Source organism: Adiantum capillus-veneris, chromosome 5 (genome assembly GCF_014529385.1).
Source record: "Adiantum capillus-veneris isolate H3 chromosome 5, ASM1452938v2, whole genome shotgun sequence".
Classification (NCBI taxonomy): domain Eukaryota; kingdom Viridiplantae; phylum Streptophyta; class Polypodiopsida; order Polypodiales; family Pteridaceae; genus Adiantum; species Adiantum capillus-veneris.
The window spans coordinates 100,979,517-100,992,069 of NC_140935.1; the positions used below are offsets into that span (position 1 = coordinate 100,979,517).

General features: G+C 45.1%; 1 protein-coding gene across 1 annotated transcript in view; it reads right to left on the reverse strand.

The window, feature by feature from the left end:
* Positions 1-1,882: 1,882 nt before the first annotated feature.
* LOC147457826 (uncharacterized) overlaps positions 1,883-12,553 on the reverse strand; it is a 60,198-nt gene continuing 49,527 nt past the window's right edge. The window contains exons 6-9 of the mRNA XM_086512614.1: positions 3,183-3,292; positions 3,007-3,105; positions 2,417-2,870; positions 1,883-2,294 (exon numbers count right to left, since the gene is read on the reverse strand). Of these exons, the coding sequence (XP_086368740.1) occupies positions 2,206-2,294; positions 2,417-2,870; positions 3,007-3,105; positions 3,183-3,292 (752 nt within the window). The 3' untranslated portion in view covers positions 1,883-2,205. The remainder of the gene's footprint in view (positions 2,295-2,416; positions 2,871-3,006; positions 3,106-3,182; positions 3,293-12,553) is intronic.

Sequence of the window (12,553 nt, forward strand, 5' to 3'; positions counted from 1 at the left end):
CACATCCATAACCATGAGTATTCTCTTCTCAAAATTTGGTGCAAATTTGTGCTCAAAAGGTTGTCTCCTCCACACAATGCTTTCAGATATAACAACCTCAAGAAAATGTTGTCTCCTCCACACAATGCTTTCAGATATAACAACCTCAAGAAAACGTTAAATGTGGTTTTGTACTTAAGAGGACTTAGGCTACCACCATCCTCATTTCCTTTGGCCATATATAGGACTATGAATTGTGTTAAAGTTATAGCATCTCGAGTGAATGCGTTCCTACCATTTATTTTGTCTTTATTTATTTATTTTACTTCTTTGACAAGATTCTGGGTAGGGCAATTCTCTGAGAGGGGTACTTAAGGACCCCAAAGTTGTAAATAAGAAACACCTAGCCCCCATTGTATCATAATCTAATTAACTGCCCAATTGGTTGGTTCAATACTCTCTCTCTCTCTCTCTCTCTCTCTCTCTCTCTCTCTCTCTCTCTCTGCGCGCGTGTGAACTCTATGCTTTCACATTGTTGACTTTGACATGGTATCAAAGCCCTGGTGGGAGAATAGCATCCATGAAGAAGATTGATAGTTGGCGGTAGCACCAATAACCTCATGCAAATAGCGTTGAAAAACGATCACATTTTCATTGACCACAGTGGCGGTGCACCCTTATCTACAAAAGCCACGGGACAAAGTCGAGGGATCTATGGCGTAGATCTAATCCGCTGTTGATCCCATCTCCATGGTGACAAATATTTTAGGCTCCCGCCGCCACGTCACGACTCGAACCCCCCACCTCCCACTCAGCGCTCCCACTCCCTATCCACCCCACCTGTCGCGACTTGCTGAAAGGGTGGTGAGGGCAATGTAATATAAATCTGCACGCCCCCCCGCCCCTACTGCGTTGATCCAACAGCCCAAAGCCCCCTGCCACGCCGATAAAGTGCCCTCACTGTAGATCCCTCCACTCTCACCCCGTGTCATTAATAGACGAGGGCAGTGCACCTTGGGATCTTCCGGTGAGCGTTTTAAAACCCTGTCAAAGAGTAGCCGTCAACGGCTGCCCCCCGCATGCACGTGTTGAAATATAGCTTCACCTTGTCCCCACTAGAGCGTCTTGGGACGCTGCCTCTTTGAGTACATTTTCGCACCATGTCTGGCCAGAGGTTCCAATTGCGTTTTGTAACAATGCAGCGCCTCGGCAAGGGAGCCTTGATGGCATTTTGAGACGCAAGAGCAGCAATGCTTTTTGGCCTTACGTGCCAAGCAGCATTTTGAAATGCTGCCTAGGCCATGGATGTGAATCAGGCAGCCTCTCCAGAGAGGCCTCATTGGCGGCCATGAAGTTTGGATGCTTGATTAGGTGCCCTGGATTCACGGCCACTTTTGCAGGCAAAAGTAGGGCCTCAGCAGAAGGTGTCGTCCCCACAAAGGTACGCCCTCAGCATCAATGGCAAGGTATGTCCTTCGCATTTCGAGCAACAAAAGTGAGCCAAGTACAACTATCGGATATGGATAGTGGATCAACTCGTTTTCAGTTAGCAGCCTCGCTGCTGTCGAAGTCCTCGAGGGATAAGCGGCTCCCCGTGTCTCTAGGTTCTGAAGCCAAAGGCAAATGCAAGGGCATAAAGGACAAAGGCAAAGGCAAGCTGAATGAGGATAGTAGAGACACTGCATGTATGGAGGAAATCGGCATGGAACACAAGGCAATGGCCACACGGCAATCCACTCTCTTAGATAGATTTTCTAATTCTAATTCCTTTTTAAGTATTTTTGTGTGCACGTCTGGCTTCATAATATATCAGTCTTTTTTTCTTGTCCCAGTCTTGCAAGCATAAATGGTGACTTTTGAGCACTTTGAAAGAATACAGCAATTTTTTTTGTAGCAAGAAACAGGTGTGAAAATATATCTTTGCTTTTCTCAAAAAAATGACTATAGTACACTACAATGGGGCTCCTAACATATTGAGTATCTGTATCTGTAGTTCAAGCATTTGAGGGTTGACATTAGTTCCTATGCAACGCAGCCACAACCTCTTTACAAAGGACCCTTGGATTTTCCATTCAGAGTGCTCATTCGGGTTTCTCCCAAATCCTCATTATCAGACTCTGAATCAACTAACTCCTGCTCCGCTATGACTCCTCTCTAGAATAAGGAGATGGACTAATACAGAACCTCTCCCTTATAACCAAGACAAGCTACCTCAAGGAGAAAGCTTCATGGGTTCAAGAAATTCGAAAAGTTTATGCTGATGTCGACTAGAACAACAAGGACGGTCACCAAAGCAAGCAATAAAAGACCTGTCCCTGTAACAATTAGCCCATATCAATTACTCCTCATGAAAAACCTAGAAGATACTAAATACATGCAAAGGTCAAGCTGTTGTTGAAACCCCAAACTACAATATGTTGGTTCTTAGATGACATACTTGTTTCTGATCTTTCTGCTTCATCTGCAACAAGGCCACCCATCTTTGCCTTATTTACAAAACCTTCGCCCTCTGATGCAGCTCCATTGCCACTGCCCCCTTTCGTCGTCAAGTCATCTTCTATACTTTCTTTGCTTAGCTCTGCAATGACTGCTGCAAACACATTGGCCAAAGGTTTTTCTCTCTCCGCAGATTCTACGGCTTTGTTGATCACTTCCTTGAACAAGGGCACTTCATCTGCATCATTCTCTCCAGCTTCTGTTAAATAGCCATTTGTACTGGAATAAGGTGTGCCTTCATCCTTTTCTTCATCTTCATCTTCTTCTACGTAGGCTGTATAGGTCAATCGCAACAAAAGTTCCCCAACAAAGCGCTTCTCAAATGGTCCCCAACGACCTCTTAAATTAACAACTCGATCAACTGGAACAGTATCTTGAAGACCCCTAAGATCCACCTTCAGAAGAGACAACAATGCCCCATCAATGCAACATCTCCCCATTAATTAAAGCAACATCAATGCAGGATCTCCAAATATCAAATTAATGTTTTCATATGAAACATAGATTAAAAACATCAGACAATGAGCTTACCTCTGCAATACCAATAGTTATAGCTGTAAGTCCAAAATAATCTCGAACACGCACTACAAGACGTTGCGTTTTTGGATCAACCACTAGAAATTGAAAATCCTGGGAAATTGGCAGATTCAAACAGCCAGCAACAACTAGGCACATTGAACTTCAGGAAAATAAGCAAATCACTATACTTGATTCCATATAGGGCTTCCTGGTGGCCCGAAAACTGACGTTTGACTGTTTCTTTTGCTCTTGATCACTTGATCACCTAAAGTAAGGAGTACGTAAGGATCTGACTTACCTGTCAAATGAAGAGTTTCAGTTCTTTAGCCCATGAGCACATTGTCATATGATAGATAGTTTCCACATCATGGACAAAACTAGATATAAGCTCAAAATAGCTGGTAATAGGTATGATAACAATGGTTAGCTTACTCTCTGGGGTAGTAGATCAGCAACGTACTACAAAACTACACCTCCTACATTCAGTTTTTCTTTTCTCGCACAAAATAACTCCTGTTAGTTATAAACCACCCAATGGGCTATATCAACCCCTACCATGAGGGAACACATACATAGAGGGGAGACGCCCCAAAGATGAAAGCAGTAAATACAACAATCACATTACAACATGGGAGGTGAGAAGAGCAAAACAGGTGGCCTGCACTGTCAGCGCAGACCATGCTCCCTAGGGAGAGATTGAAACAACCAAATGCTAATTAAGGTCACACGCCTCTCAGCCTGATCTGAGCAGGCCCTGAAAGGGAACATACTATATCTCTATGAATCAGCTTAAGCTATTAACGGTATTCCTACAAAACTGACGTCTGGCCACTCCCCCAGCACACCACTGAAGACTCTCAGCATCGTGCCCCAGAGGCCCAGAACCTCCAACCCCATTTGACTGCCTCCTCAGGAGCTGCGTCAATGACCCACTAACACAAATGCCATTAAAAGAACTCCGATCCTTCGGAAATTGCAGTAAGAGCCCACGGAAGACTCGCATCAAACTTGCAAGATCCCTGCCTCCTCTTGCACCTCAAAGATAAGAGCACTCTGCCTCATCTGTAATGATTTGACAGCAATCAGTACTTCTAGGTGTTTGAAGGCAGACACCCACATTGGGCTTAGAGCTCAAAGGGAATGTACTAATCCATTAGGATCACTGCTTGAATGTGCTTCGAATGTGCTTCACATAGTCATCCCTCCTGTCAATAGGCTCAATGTCAGCAACCGCACATATTTGGCAAGCTACATGTAAGATATATTGCCCCGAAACTCATTGCCCAAAGTAGGGGAGGGATCCCACTTGGCTGTCATTCCTCGCACATTAGAGGGACCATCTATTTCTCGGTCAGTCCTAGACGTGAGGAAACGCGAGCTGGTCCTCTAGTGTCAGGAGTCTACACAAAGAATATATCACATGCAAGATATATTGTCTGACAATAGATTCCATTTGAAAAGCTTTGCTTCGGCAACTCATGGCACAAGGAGCTTCCCTCTCGCACGCAAGGTGGTTAGGTACGTAGTGTTGGTACAAGGTACGCAGTACATAATGGATTGATTTTTTAGGCACGTAGAAATTCGTACTTTTTTTCACAAAGCCTAGAACTGAGATGTCCGGTGCAGGTATTTAAGGATTTAGCTCAGGTCTAGTACTTTGTACAAACACAAGGTTACTAAACTTCACTTGAAAAGAGAAACTGAACTTAACACAATGAACCAGAGAGATTGAGAGAGAGAAAGAGAGACGACACCGCATGTCGGGTCCCAACCACCCTCAAGGGCCCCCTTGCTCTGTTGCCAGAGCAGGTACTTGCTTTGATACTTGCACAAAAATGTTGATACAATGATGCCAAATGATGAGATGCTGATGCATATTGGATGCAGATGCTCGGTACTACTAGGATATTGGATGCAGATGCTCGGTACTACTAGGATGCTGATGCATATTGGATGCAGATGCTCGGTACTACTAGGATGCTAAGGGGTATTGCAGATCCAATATGCTGATGCATATTGGATGCAGATGCTCGGTACTACTAGGATGTTGAGGGGTATTGCAGTGGATGCTGGCTACTTGAGAGGCTAAGTGCTACGTATTGCCGGTACTTTGGTGCTTGGTACTGCGGGGTACTTTGGGTACTCAGGTACTTGGGTGCTAAGGACATGGAGGTCCTGATGATCCCTACGTTGAGCTAGGCAGGAGCCAAGCCAAAACGAAAGGAGTGCTAGATGCTAGGGTACTATGATGATGACGACGACGACGATGACGACGATGAAGGGTACTTGTACTGCGGTGCTGCTGAGGTGCTAATGGGTACTACTGGAGATGCTTGGTACTGCGGCAATGACAACAAAGACAATGACGAGGCTGCGGGCTGATCTGCTATCGCCGTTGACAGCGATGGCTGAAAAACTGAAAACGCAGGTCTTGCTTGCTAATCTGAAAACGCTGCTGATCCGCATGAGCTGACCACTGAATTCAAGGTGCTTAGGGCTGAAAAACAATGGTGGGAGAGGTTGAGGGAAAACGCCAAGGCTGGCTGAAAACGTTGATGGCTACTGGGTACTGCTGAGAAGACAGTCTTGTCGATACTACTTCGTCTTCTGCCTCTTCTGCCTTCTCTAGCGCCCAAAGGGCTTCTTTTATAGGTCTTTTAGCCATTTGCCCTACCTACTTTTAATGAATGTCATGTCAATGTTACTTATTAAAACATGACTTAAGTGACTGTTCATATGCCTATATGCTTAAGTGACTTAACTGTGCAAGTGAGGATATGCAACTATGACCAGCCTGGACATGCACGTCTTGCAAGAGGCTCACAAAGTGCTTGGCTAGGTCCTAAGCTAAGACTAACGCTAGACGGTAGTAGAAGCTTGTCCACGTGGTGCAAGTGTAGTGCGCACGTGATAGGAGAGTACTTCATACATTTACTTATGCAGTCTCTAAGACTTCAAATATAGACCAGCAAATAAACAATAGACCATTACAAATGCAAAAAAGTAGAGTCCACGACTCTTACCGAACAATGGAAACACAAAGCTGACCAATGTCTACAACCAAAAAATGTCAGACGTTTAATGTCATGGTCTCATAAAAATAAGAGCATTAAAAAGAAATACATAATGATAAACCAACATTGAAGTTTGAAGTCCTGATTCTAACGAGTACTGCAAACCGCACACTGCACTCAAAGCTCATCATCATCGTCAGAGGACAATGAAGATGATGATGAGGATGTCCCGAGGCTCTCACAACAACTAATTTAGTTGTTGGTTTCTTTCCCTTGATTTTCATTTAATTTTTTGAGCCCCCTTATTGAAGTCACAAATGGACGGACATTGTATGGTCAGTGTGAAATGGCCGATGCCTGAGAGTTTCACCCGCAGCAGTGAAGGCCTCGTCGCCACGAGCTGGTTGGGCCGATTGGCACTGAGATCCGAGTGGTAAAAGGGTGGCTAGGCTCAGTTCAAAGTCATTTAGGCCCCACACAACACTTTATATGCCAGGTGCAGTGGAAGTGTTTAAGGATTTAGCTCGGTTCTAGTACTCCACACAAACACAAGGTTACTTTACTTCACTTGCAAAAAGAGAAATTGAACTGAACACAATGAATGAGACACACACACACACAGGATGTCAGGTCTTAACCACCCCCAAGGGCCCCTTGTTGTATTGCCAGAGCAAGTACTTTCTTTATTTCTTACACAAATGTTGTTACAATGATCCTAGATGCTAAGATGCTGAGGGAAACTTGATGCAGATGCTTAGTACTGCTAGGATGCTTTTGAGGACTTGCTGGAGAAGCTTGGTTCTTTGATGATGCTGAGTGCTGAAGGGTACTTGCTGTAGGTACTTGATACTGTGAGGCTAAAGGCTGAATGTGAAAACGCTAGGGTGCAAGGCTGAAATCTGCAAGTTGCTTGTGATGAGGGCTGAAATTTGATGGCGCTGGTTGGAGGTCCTGGAAACGTTGGGCTGAATGCTGCTGAAAACGCTGGTGAGGATGCTGGTACTTGTGCTTGGTGCTGCGGGTGCTCTTCTTCTGTCTTCCTTCCTTAAGGGATGGCCCCCAGGTTGCTTTATCTACTCAAATTATGTTGGATCGAGCAGCCATAAGGGAGAATCCACAATTTGGGAAAATAATGCTCTAATGTCACTTATTAATCATTGACTTACGTGCCTGTTCGTATGCCTATATGCTTAAGTGACTTAACTGTGCAAGAGCGGGTATGCACTATGACTGGCCTGGACATGCACGTCTTGCTAGAGGCTCACTAAGTGCCAGGCTAGGTCCTACGCTAGACTAAGACTAATGCTAGATTGTAGCGGAAGCTTGTCCACGTGGCGCAAATGCAGTGTGCACTTGACTTCCCCCCTTGTTACAGGTGAGGCACAACTACCGAACTTCCTTAGATGCTCTTTGGGATTCGTACTGCTAGGATGCTTTTGAGGACTTGCAGGAGATGCTTGGTTCTGCGATGATGTTGAGTACTGAAGGTACTTGCTGTAGGTACCGATACTGTGAGGCTAAAGGCTGAATGCTGACAACGTTGGGTGCAAGGCTGAAATCTGCAAACTGCTTGCGATGAGGGCTGAAATTTGATGGTGCCGGAGGTCCTCGAAACGTTGGGCTGAAGGCTGAAAACGCTGGTACTTGTCCTTGGTGCTGCGGGTACTCTTCTTATGTTTCCCTTCCTTAAGCAATGACCCCCAGACTGCTTTATCTACTCAAATAATGTTGGGTTGAGCAGCCATAAGGGGGATTTCACAATTTGGGAAAATAATGCCTGGGCATGCACGTCCTGCTAGAGGCTCACAAAGTGCTAGGCTAGGTCCTACGCTAGACTAAGACTGACCTAGACTGTAGCAAAAGCTTGTCCACGTGGTGCAAGTGCAGTGCGTACGTGACATTATAAGTTGGTGGGTACAAGGAAATTAACTCAAAAGGGCAAACTATGTCGGCCTCTAAGAGATCTTCCGCCAGACACATCAGCAGCTTTGGGCACCCAAATCATCAAGAGAGAGAGGGAGGCTGATTTGACTTCATTAAGTGCCTATTGTGTGTGTGAATAGTTGGTGCAAGTGATAACAGCTTTAATGGAAAGCTTTCCTTCTCCTATGTTTTATGTAGCACGATGATTTCACTCTCGTGCACCTCTCCCCCCTTATGAACACATGCCCTACTCAACGGCTATTCATTTGTATGTACAGTTATGTGGGTTTATGAGCAATTGCTGAGGCAAGAGACTCTTGTATAGGTACCGAATTAGTTAATTGTAATACTCCACAAGTACATGCTGATTCAGAGAGATTTCCCACACGAAATCTCATCCAAATCAAAGGGCAAGTAGCCCTACAGGTGCGGGAACTTGAGGGCTTCCTACGGGTGTGACCGGCATGCAAAACGGAGCCCAAATTAGAGAGTTACAGCTTGCTATAATTTTATATAAGTTTAGGGTTACGACCCTTTTTGATGTCAAAAAGTCAGAGGAGCTTCAAAGTAGCTAGGGAGCTGCAAAACAGGTGTCCTAGTGCATTTTAGAGGCGAAAAACAGAGATTTCAGCGTGTTGTATTCTTGCCAGGTTTGTCAAAGTGCGCGGGAAGTCACCTAGTGCATGGGGCTTTTGTCTGTGAAGCATTCTATTGTCGTTATGCTGCAGAATTTTGAAATTGGGCTAGAGTAGGCCATTTTCAGCCCAATGAAAGTGGGACAACACGTAGAAGTTTACAGATTCTCTCTAGAATTTGATTGCAATAAAGAAATACCGAAAAGGGGTCGCCGTCCTTTGGGGCCAATGCAGTGTCACTGCCAACTTGGGAGCTGCCAAGTCGTTATTTGTTTTGAAGTGTTGAATTCCAGTCAAAAGTTTATTCGTGAAGTCCTTATGTGTCGTTAAGAACAGGTAAAATTAATCAATGTAAAGATCAGTGAAAAACCAAAGTCTACCGCCCTTTAGTGAGTATACATTCCGGTTCCATTGTTCCATCACCGGGACAGAATCACTTTCTCCTCAAGAAGTGAGACTTGGTTGGTTTTCAACAAAGACACAAAGTAGAAACTTGGAATTACACTATGGCTGACAGGACGAATGACATCAGGGAAGAGGGTTCCTCTTCACAGGACAGACAGGCAGTTCCTCCGATGTTTGAGGTGGGCGAGAGTTCACAGCCACCACTATTGTACCTTTCATTGATATGAATGCTCCACAAGTTCAAGGGTTTATGATTGGGCAACTGGACGAGGATGCATTCAGGACACAGTTGGTTGCTGCTGTGAATGTGTTTACTCGATTGGTGCAGAATCCCAGGTTTATGGAATTTATGCAAGCTCCATGAGTGTCACAACAAACAAGGAAACTTTCTCATGCAGTAGAGCCTGTTGAGGCTCAAGCCTAGGTCCCTTGTGCGTCCCAACAAGGCACAGAGCATTCGCCTGTTGCGGTAGTCAGCTGGGACTCCAAGATTATGTCCACGAACAAGTGATTAGGACGCCAATTCCACAGGCTTTACCAGTTCAGCCAGCCACCTTTCAGAGTCGAAATGTTGGTTTAAATGGACAAGGAACTAATTTTTAGGCAATGTATCAAGTTTTTCCACCACCCACGGTACATCCTAGGTATTTCGAGGGTGGATTTGTGTTTCAAAGCATGGTTGGATACTAAGAACAGTCTTTTGGGGTACGAACTCCATGTATGGTAATATCGACTTACAGCCAGAGTTTCAATGTAATCAGGGCCATAGGCTGGTTTTAATATGGCTGGTTTATCTGATCAACAGGCAAATATGGCACCTAGGAACCAAAATGTTAACGGCCAAGGGGCACAAATGATTCCTACCAGTGTACCCATGTTGCAAACACTTCCCTATCATCATTTGGGAGTTTTGGAAAAGCCAAAACCATACAAAGAAGGTGGTTTAACTGTGAAGTTTGATACTTTCAGCGGGTTTGAGGACAAGACGAAGGCTCTTACTTTCCTCCAACAATTTGATACTGGTTATGAAGAGGGGGATTTTAGAAAGGTCTCCAAGGTCAGGAAAGCTGCCATTTTCTTGAAAGGAAATGCGTTGTTCATGGTGGACGACTTTGTTGATGCAAGGACAGGCACCCACCACCTGGGGTTACTTCAAGCAAATGTTTGCATATGCATGGCTATCAAATGAATCAGAAACCGATGTCATGACAGATTGGCACCAACTCAATGCGGCTAATTGCAAAATCTTAGAGGAGTACAATTGGAAGTTTTGTAAAGCGTTGCTTTTAGTAACTTCCTATAGGCTCGTACCATTGACAGAGCATGAGAAGTATTGTTGTGGGTTGCCTAAAGGGCTCACAAAAAAAACTATTGTACAAAGAAAAGAGTGGCTACCCTTACTCAACTTATGGAAGTTGCCAACACTAGTCATGCCCTGTTGAAGGGAGAAGACATTGGATTCCATGGCAATGTGAAAGGAGGCCAGTCAAAGAAAAATTCAGCAAAGAAGCCCTGTGCCAAAGCGACTCCTGAAGCGTCCGTGGGGTCAGAAAAAGCAGAGAAAGCTACAAACTCAGCCGAGACGTATGGAGGAGAGGCTAAGAAACAGAAGAAGAAGCCTTTTGCGTGCAAGTTATTCAAAGAGAAGAATGCTTTAATGGCTAAGAATAATTGCTTTATTTGTGAGCAGCCTGGTCATTTTGCTGCAGATTGTACATAGAGTAAGAGGTCAGCTGACTCAGATGTCACGTGCACATGGCTCTGTGTGCCACGTGGACATGCTTCATCGACTTCCAAAGCCAGTTTTCCCCTTCTTCCTAGATAGGGATGTCTAGAAACCTAGGAGGATTAGTACCGGCAATTTTGTGAGCTTGTTCGTAGGACCTGCATGTCGGGACAAGTTCATGACATTAGGTTTTCTAGTTTTGGAACCCTCTTGCATAAATGGTTTGTATACGCGTTTTGATAGATGTTATTACACTACGGTGAACATCTGGCACAACGAGCATGTAGTTTTAGGTTAGAGAATCTAACGAGCCATTCCCCAAGGCAAGATGAAAACAGGACTGGTTCCAGATTGCGTGGGTAATGACCCAAGCACGATGGACGAGAGTACAAACTTTGTCGAGCATGGGACAAAGTGAAAGACCAAGAAGCCCTGATTTTCTTTGATGGAGGAGCCAAGGCAACTTCATTTCACCTGAATTGGCGGCGCGGCTCGAGAGCCCACCCGATCGGATAGGACCACTAGGAGAGGCAGTTCTACCGGCACCCGGCAAGGACGTAGCCATTACACCCGTCATTGGCAAACTTCGGTTGCATTGTCAGGGGTATTTTGGGCATGAGGACTTCTACATAATGCCCTTGGAAGGTTGTGATGTCCTCTTGGGAATTCCTTGGTACCACAAGAACAACGCCGTGGTCGTCTATCGAGCGAGAAAAGCAACTTTGACTACAAAGAAGGGTAGAACCATTGTACTAGATGTAAAACTTAAGGGCGAGTTTGTCCCTATTGTATTGGCTTTGGCCGTTTCAAAATTAATAAAATCCAGTCTGTTCGTTTACTCAATCTTCTTGAAAGAGTTGATGTCACCATCGTGTGACTACTATTTATCCTTTTTGTTGATTTCTTTCTTATTATCTACTTACTTTCACTTTTTGGAAACACCCCTCGGGAAATCTAACTGCCCTGCATTGCATAGCTAGTGTGGAACTGTCCAGAGGGAGTCCAGGCCTGAGGGCAAGAGCACTAAAGTTGGACAAGGACTATGGTTAGCCAAGTGGGGTCATTGACTAGCCAAAGTGGAATCCTTTGCTACAAAGGCTACATTTCAGTTCTGGATGTGGCCACAGTGTACAAAGAGGGTCGGATGACCTAGAAAGATACAATGGCAGCATCTCCTAAAATTTAGGGAACTGCTATTTTGGGACCTGAAAATGTGTTTGTGTCATTACCTCCGGAATGACAAGGGGAACATTTTCTTGCTTTGCCGTGAAGTCAACTGGGCAACCGGTTGGGAGATTTTTAGGCGGCAACCCCGAAACGGGAAAATGCTTATAAATGCGTCAAGTGGCACCTTCTGGTGCACTTTCCTCATGCAAGAGAAGGGGGCGCTGAATTTTAAGCTGGGAGAGGCTCATTTTCAGATTTTGTCACAGGTTAAGAGCTATGGAGTGCTTGCTTTCCCTCTTATGCACAGTGCGGTGCCAGGAGTGATACCCTGCACGCTACGCACTGCCCTCTCTCTCCCCTTTGGCAGTATGTTATGCCCCACTAGTGGGCTCTTCATTTGACCAATGTACACTTGTGTGGGTTCATGAGCGATTGCCGAGGCAAGAGCCTCTTGCACAGGTACTGGATTAGCTAGCGGCTAATCCCCCCGCAGGTACAGGTGAATTCGGAGAGGTTTCACGCCAAAAATCTTGTCAGATTCAAAGGGCAAGTAGCCCTACAGGTGCGGGAGCTCGAGGACTTGCTAAGGATGCGACCGGCACGTGAAACGGAGCCTGAAATAGTAAATTACAGCCTGCTGTGTATTTTTGCAGGTTTAGAGTTTTGGCCCTAAACGGACCCTAATACCC